The sequence below is a fragment of the Anarrhichthys ocellatus genome, unplaced genomic scaffold, assembly GCF_004355925.1.
Source record: "Anarrhichthys ocellatus isolate YVR2014 unplaced genomic scaffold, GSC_Weel_1.0 scaffold22, whole genome shotgun sequence".
NCBI classification, from domain to species: Eukaryota; Metazoa; Chordata; class Actinopteri; order Perciformes; family Anarhichadidae; genus Anarrhichthys; species Anarrhichthys ocellatus.
The window spans coordinates 5,114,424-5,122,905 of NW_022280052.1; the positions used below are offsets into that span (position 1 = coordinate 5,114,424).

Here is an 8,482-nt window from a genome sequence, read left to right on the forward strand (position 1 = left end):
ATGAAATCATTTTTGACGGCAGATTGATTTTTAAAATATCAGGGTGCCCCTACTTCCTCTTGACCCCCCACTTCAGAGATGGACACTGTAAGGATGGGAAGAAATGAAATAAATAAATAGATAAATTAGAGTGTTGAGTGTGTCTCGGTGTTGAGCGCTTCGGCTGGGGGGGGGGGGGGGGTGGGGGCCCCTTTTGCCAGGTGCAGTCTGATATATTGTCTGCTCATGTTGTCAGTGAGCCCCCCCCCATCTACCGTCATTTTTACTGCTTCCTCTCCCCTCTGGTGGTGGCAATTTTCCAATCTTGTTGGGTTCCGCTACCAGAATGCGTTTTTTAGCCATCACTGCCGCCTGACGGTTTTTAGCTAATGCTATTTTGTGCCATAAATCCTGCTTGAAATACTGTATCTACCTGTCCTTTGGTTAGACAGGAGACATTTGGCTCTAGATGACCGCACATGCCCCTATATATCCCCTTGTTGTAAAACATAGGATTGGGTATCGTGCCTTGCCGGCTGAGGGATAAAGAGGCTTTGGCGGTGTTACTGCATATGGGGTCATTTGAAGACGAATGGCACTTGTCGGATACAGAGGGGTTTATATGTTGTATTATTTGCAACGACCGAAGGGTTAACCCAATGGGATATTTCACTGCAATTTAAGAATTTATATTGAATTAAATTAAATTATAACAAATCATTTGAAACTTTCCTCTGAAACAGTTTTTTTCTTGATCACCGATATTGCAAGCAGCCAATACTAAGCCTTGCTGAGGTCATCTGATCGGTCGGATCTGATCGGATGATCGCATGAGAAACAGATTTTTTTTTTAAGAAGGTCAAGCACCAGACTGATATAGTGTATATATATACTGTATATATATATACAGTATATATATAGTGTAATTCACTGCATATCTAATCAGTGCACATGGCATCATACTAAATGTGTTTTATATAACTTAGCCCACAACATGAAAATCTTTTGAAAATTGAAGGAACAATTTAAGTACATATTGCTCTTTGCACAGTGACTTGACACACCTTTGACCTTGACGACCTCACATATAAATTCCACCAAACCTAATCACACACTCTTCCCTCTTAAATTCCACACTTCTGTCTACCTCTGTAGCCCTCTTCCTTGTGGTAGCCCTCTACATGGTCGTGGGTCGCACACACAGCTTTTTTAGCCTCGGGGTGGAGTTTTATACACACATACACACACTATGACCATTGTAGACTGCCTGTTTGATACCAAGTATCTCTTGACACACCCTGACCTCCCTCTCACACACACACACACACACACACACACACACACACACACACACACACAGCCAGATTGCTTTGTGAAATAAAGCTGTCAGTTGCAAGACCTGTATAAAAAACACCCCTCCCCCATACTCCATGCCCCTGACACCACTGAAATATAGAAATAAATTGGAAGCGGATTAGTTGTTTAGATCTTAATTCAAGTCTTGACAACATAGGAAGCAAGGAGTTGGTTGGAATCAGTCTTGGTGTCGGAAAACATTTATTGAACAAGAATTAGATTTTCACAAGTGGACAGTAGAGAGTGGATGTTTCTGTCTGTTAACTGTGGAATAGCTGCATGTTGTTAAATACAATACTTTATATTCATTTCTGTTGCTAAGACCCCTGGTTGGAGTGACTTACAATGGTGTTTAGCAGTGCATGTATTTGTCTCTTTCCACCTGTGTGTGTGTGTGTCATGTTCACTGAAGCTAGACATCAATGACACACGAAAGCAGCCAGAATGGCAGGCCCCAAGTGTTGAGGCATTCCTGCCTGATGGAAGTACAGTATGAAATATAAGATGCCTTGGAGCCTGTTGAAGCCCCCCAGTCTGTTTGAGAGCTGTGCAAACAAATGGGTTTTCTGTGATTGCCGTTTATTTTGGTCTGGCTGGAAGATGCGTGTGTGAAACAAGGAGCTCTCTGAGTTTAATTCAACGAGCAGCTGCTCAGGTTTGGTCCTGGTCTTGTTGGATCGACAATACTGTAGTCTGTAATAGCCCATGACATCTATTCACGTTTGTTACTGATTGTGACTGCTTAATAAGACGTTCCTTATTGCTGATCAGAGAAAAACTTTTATCAACAAAATGAAAATGTAAAAATCCATTAGTCATTATTACTGATGAGTTCTTCAGTGCCTGAATGAGTCCTAAAACCAGGAAATAAGTTCACATTTTGCACTTCCAGTTCCCTTGTCCCAAAGTGTTTTTTGAATAAAGGGCAGACCAAACGTTACAGTGACTCACTATCGCCTCTTGGAGTACAAGTGGTACAACAAGAGTGGACAGGCCGGCGTTCGCTGTTTAGCATGCTCATTTCAGTAGATATCTCTGCAACGAAACACATAGACATAGTCAGTATCGTAACCTCTTCGCATTCTGTTGATAATGTTTGAAAACATTTTTTAAGTAAAATTCCGGCCAGATCTTACCACATTGTACCTTAAGCAGTAAGTAAAACCCTTCAGTGATCTACTGCAGCTTACAAACCCTTCTCATTTCTTGCAGAACTGCGCCAGTTCCCGACCATCCAGCTCAGTTACCAGCTCTCATCCTGTCAGTTTCCCACTAGGGACTACGCCAAGCCAGGAGGAGGAGGAGGAGGCAACTCGCTGCAACAGCCCCGGCCTGGCGGAGGAGGAAGAGAGGACCAGAGGTGAGTCAGACCAATACAAATTCGGTTCTTGGCCTCTCCACTAGTAACCCTGTGTTGGCAACATTGTCTTTTTGGCCCTTTATTTATTAGTCACTGACTTAATCATTGGTGTTATTAGTTATGCCTGTGCTTTTCCTGCTTTGAAATGAAAATATATTTAATAAATAAATAATAATAAATAAAATAAAGGTCTGTAGTAAGACCCAGAAATGTCATTTTAAAGTTGAAGGTGCAGTGATAATACAAAGCCTGAAACACTGAAATGCTAATGATAGTTCTATGCAGCATTGAAAGACATACACTTTTTACTCTAGTAACACATAGGTCCACACAAATACGGAAGATGGGTCATGTCTTTTCACTTGTAACTTAACTATATTACTACTATCTCTTATTCACTTTTCCCACACAGTTTTTCATAGTGAATGGATTTGAACCAGCTCTCTTTGGAACTGAAGATAATATAGCAAGTTACAAGATTGCTTGCCTATTTGATTACTCTGCTGGCCTTTCTTCTCAAAAAGGACAACCAATCCACCCTCACTTAAAAAGAACATGGAAGGCCACCCATATATTTTTTTTAATTAGAATGAAAGATGAAATCTGAATATTTAAGAACAAGTGAAGTATTTAGTGAGTTGTGTATCTTTTTCTCTCTCGATGTACACTCTCTTTTGAAGAGGGCAGCACCTGCAGCCTTGCTTTTTGAATATTTTCCGATCAGAAGTGGTAGTTTTGCCTGTGAAGGATTTTCATTTCACTGTATAGTTTAGTACCTCAAATGCAGCCAAGCCTTTTTACTGATTAATTCAATGGAATTATCAAGTGTTGACAGTTCATGTGATGGCAACTGTGGCTAAGTGGATAGCAGGGCCGTCTTTCAATCAGAGGGTCGGCGGTTCGAGCTCCGGCTCCGCTAGTCGCATGTCGATGTGTCCTTGAGCAAGACACTTAACCCCAAAATTGCTCCCGTAGCTGTGCCTACGGTGTAGAAATGTGATAGACTCTGAATTGTAAGTCGCTTTGGATAAAAGCGTCTGCTAAATGACTGTAATGTAATGTGTGTCTGTGCACAGTATGTGGCTGACTAGTTAAGCTGCACCAAATTCATCCAAACATCTAAAGCTTTCCCACTTGATGACATGAGTTCCAATGAAACCCTCTCACATTTTTACAGGTAATATATTTTCATAAGGACTTTCATTTATTTATTTATATTTACTTACTTATATACTTGCACAAATTCCTTTTTTTTCTCTGCATAAACTTTTTCTCTGCACTCAGTTTCGGTTTATTTGGCACACCCTACTAGATCATATCTGCAAGACATTACTGCAAGGCACTCTGAAACAGAGAGTATCGTCTGGCCTGTTGAGTGAAATCAGACATCAGAAATCTCCTGTTAAACCTGAACATTAACCAGACACCCTGGCTTCAATCTAGCTGCCTGACCCATGCTGCACTCAGCAGAGTTAAGAGTCGTTTGGTTGTGGAAAAGAGTGGCGACACCAGTTTCAAAGCAGCAAAAGAGAGAGGGAGAGGTCGATCCCTGGTTTCATTCTGTAATTCTAAGCCGGTCTTAGTGTCACTTGCTCTGTTGCTCTAGTTGATGCAGCATTTAAAGCGTTAAATCATTTTTATTTTTAACTAGGATTATTTGTGTGCAAAAACAGAGAAAACCCAAACTGAAATAAGGGACAAAAAAAACTATGCAGAGGTTTACGAAAATTATTATTTATCGCTGACTTTTTATTTATAATTGAATAATTAACACACAAAATCTTATTGTTGAATACTATGTGTGTTATGGTTTCTGACTTGTACAATAATGACATTCACATTTGAGTAGCACATGTGCTGTGTGTTATTGCTCCTTGTTGCCGCTCTGTGCACCTCTCGGACTGTGATTTACAGCGTTTCCTTTGCAGTTGATTTGCATGGTCCTCAACACTATTACTGTCTCTTTCATTCAGTAGTAGTTAAATCAGTTCCTCCGTCACATTTACATGACGGAACCTCCATTGCAACCTGACAAATCAAACTTGGCAGCAGAAATCATGTTTTTTTTATGTAACACAATTGCAGAAATAATTGATTGTCAGATGATATTATTCAGCCCATTTGCTACTCGTCCAATCTGCTCCTGTCTCAATGCAACAACATGCAAATGCCATCGGCTCCGTGTGATTAAGTGCTGGGAATGGGTTGTTGGCCGAGTGCTCACACACTACAAACTAGTACTACTGTATGCGTATTATCATCCAGCAGGGCAGACACAGGCAAACATGCACTCTCAATTTGCTGTAACTAATAATGTGTTTGATTAATTCAAGTTCACATGCCGATTCTCTGAAATATAAAAATTAATCTTGGCTTCAGCGTGCAGGGCAATAGATTGAAATGTTTGCCGTATCTGTCATTTTCCATCAAATAACATTCATGTTATTTGTAAAAAAAATAAGAATAAATCTGGCCAAACCATGCCAGGACCAGCATGAGCAGAATGTTGCCGTTTGTGAAGTGGTGGCTTTATAATATTGATTTATTTCAACAGTACGCTACACTTACACACCATCTTCTAAGTGATAGCAGTAGCTTGCATGTACAAGGTCAGCCCCTTCTTATGCCTTTTCCATATTTCTGTTTACTCAAGTTGGTTGGCACAAATGTCCAAGGCAGACAGTGGATTATGTTGAGGGTACATGGTGAAGAATGTGAACAAAGTAAAGCACATATTTGCTGTGAGCACACGAGAAGGACAAGTGCATAATGAAGAAATAGGGGTGAAGTGTGGGGGGATTTGATTTGAAAGGGGAATGGTTGTGTGGGTGTTTTTTGTATGTGCATGAGTGTTGCATTCCTGATGAGATGGCCCCACACAATAGCTGAGTTGAAGGTTGTAAGCCCTTTTAGGGAGGAATAAATGCTGGATCACTAGTGTTACCTCACATCATGTTCTCGCTTTGTTTAAGCCTCCTTCTCAACAAACAAAGATGGTCAAGCAGTTATCTTTCTTTTGTGGTTCACTAAAGGTCACTGAGTTTGTTTCCTGTGGGGTCTCTTTTGCTTCAAACAGTGTTTGACTGGACCATAGGTATTGTTTTACTTCCAGTGAAATTTGTGTTTATCATGCTGTTTCACATCCAATTTGTGTCAGTATTAGATGGCACGTGTCCTTATTGTCTTCTTAACATCTTAGCGTTTCTAAATGTCACAATCATTTCAGTGGTGTGACGTCAACATAACCTGTTCCAATTTAACGAAGAAAAGATACTGCATGCAGAGTATAATGCAGTCCTCACACGTTCATCGTAGCAAACCTGATTTCTGGTGTCATTTCCAGTTTACGTAACCCAACTTGTAAGAACCATATGCCTGCACATTGCTGACATCTGACACTCCTCCCCTTTCCTCTTTTTCTAACATGTGTTCCTCAGCATCCCTCGCAATTAGGGGCCCTGTAGATAAAGTAGTGTGCCGGTCTATTGCATGCATCTTCTGCAGATTACGCACAGATCCTTCGTTGACACCACCATGGGGTTGACTCCCCTATTGCCTCCTTCCACCCACACACCATCACTTGTCATGCATGTTTAGCCCAGTTCATTGACATGCAACAGGTTCCCCTGCTCCAAAAATAAATGAAAGAAATACTCCCTTGTGTAATGACAGCATTTTCTGTTTCTTTTCTGTATGACTATGACTATTACTCATTTGGATGTGCATGTCTAAATCAGTTATTGTGGCAGAATGCATTATGATTTCAGATATCCTTGATTGTCATTTAAGTGTACTAAATGCATGAATGTGTGATTTAACTTGTATGTCTTGCCCAGAGTGTTAAGTGATGGTATCCTTGTACTATGTGCACGTATCCTTGTATTGATACCTCTCCTTGTTTTTTATTGTCCAGCATCTTGAGCTACACCTCTAGTGTGGAACGTGCTTGATGAATTGAGTGTATTATTATTGTTGTTATTATTATTATTATTATTAGTAGTAGTAGTAGAAGTAGAATTACTATGTGCACACATTTTTAGTGCAACTTGTAATTACAATGTTTTTCCCTTCTAAGACTTGTAACATTATGAAGTACTATCCTACAGTACTGTTTCCTTTAACCAAATGATTACTGTATTCACACATAAATGGAGTGTCTGTCCAAAGTTGTTTTGAACATTGCAGAAAATGTTTGCTGTAAAGTGTGACCTATTTTACTGCTTCATTTATCCTGCATTTAAAGGTCAATTTAATAAAACAGAAGTTAAAATCCACATGCTGGCTCAAAGTGGCCGTAGTAAAAGTATTTTTTTTTTTTCCTAGCTTTAAAGTGGAATAAAAGTGCTTGTGTTTTATATTAGCTTCTACTGGTTGTAACAGGCCACTGATATTTTGAGACACTAAACTTGCTTTTGGAAGATTAAAAATAAGAATTTGTTGCTGTGGGAATTTACATCACGTTGATAATTACACGGACACTTGAGGTAAGTTGTGCCTTTGTGTCTGTGTGACAGAGAGGTATTTCGCCTCTGAGCAGCAGCCTGTGTTCAATGTCTTGCTGATGCAAAGTGATGTGTACTAATTCTACATCTGCTCAAACCAAACAGGGCTTGAAAGTTCAGCCAAGTCCCAAAAACATCACTTCCTCACAACTGATCTTCCCCTGCCCTCCCTCTGTACGCAAATTACATGTTGACGATTTTCCCTGCATCTTTTTTGCATTTTGAAGTGATGGACAAATAAGTGTATATGACTTTGGGGTTTTGTGTGTGTGTGAGTGTGAACTGAGATTTGGCTTTTTTGGCTTGGCTGTTTAGAGGATATGTGGCCCTGAAATGGGCTCTTGTCATGTGGGTTGAAGCTTTGAGGACTTGATTGTAGCCTCAGTGTAAATACCCAAACAAACAGGCAACAGTCAAAATGTGCTATGGGTTTGCCATGTATTTACATTCCTCTTCCTCCCTCCCACTTGATTTCTTTCACTCTCTCTTCCCCATGTGTCTGATTTGTTAATTTTAATTACTCGCTAGCTGTCCTTTCTTCTTTCTTGTGCTCCCTTTTCTTCCTCTGACACATTTCTTCCATTCCCTTTATTCTCTGTTTGTGAATGATACTTGTGAATATTTGTGCCTCCAAGTGTCATGGTTAAATTATGAGAAGGACTTTGTGACAGGAAGTAAGATTTAAATTGTCAGTTAAAGCGCTTACCCACCATTTCTCACTGTTGTGTGAAAGATCTCAAAAACATTCTTCGATCATTTGAAACACTTAAAATGACTGCATTAACTGCATTCGTACTACATTCTGGCATTTGATATTCATCACACCCAATGAAACAAATCCAAAGATGAAATATTGTGCCCATTTGGTTGTTCTTAAGTGGCTGTAAGCGTAACTGTTTATGCATAGTCGGCCAGCCGCTACAAAGCATACCAGGCTACTCAAATTTGTTTTCCGCAGCTGTTCTGCATACCAACGCCACGCTACCACGCACAGGCGAAAGTCTGGTGAAGGGAATCTATTCATAATTCAAAGAAACAACAAGGCACAAGCTGTAGCGTTGTCAGATATAACAAATTGAGGAGGAAAAGAGTTGAATTTGTATCTGCTTACAGAGGTTGACTGCATTATACATACTGTAGGTGCCGCTGAGTGCGTGGTAATAGGATATATGATGGATGGCCAAGCCGCATGGGCTCCCATTTCTCTGTGTTATTCATCTATTTATCTGCTTATTTATTTCTTCCTTCACCCAGAGAGACCCTCACAAACTCAGGATTTGCCTAA

General features: G+C 40.1%; 1 protein-coding gene across 1 annotated transcript in view; it reads left to right on the top strand.

Annotated features, from left to right (window-relative positions):
- LOC116390077 (adhesion G-protein coupled receptor D2) overlaps positions 1-7,277 on the top strand; it is a 60,984-nt gene extending 53,707 nt beyond the window's left edge. The window contains exons 23-24 of the mRNA XM_031859327.1: positions 2,548-2,695; positions 7,210-7,277. Coding sequence (XP_031715187.1) covers positions 2,548-2,695; positions 7,210-7,277 — 216 coding nt within the window. The remainder of the gene's footprint in view (positions 1-2,547; positions 2,696-7,209) is intronic.
- Positions 7,278-8,482: the final 1,205 nt, after the last annotated feature.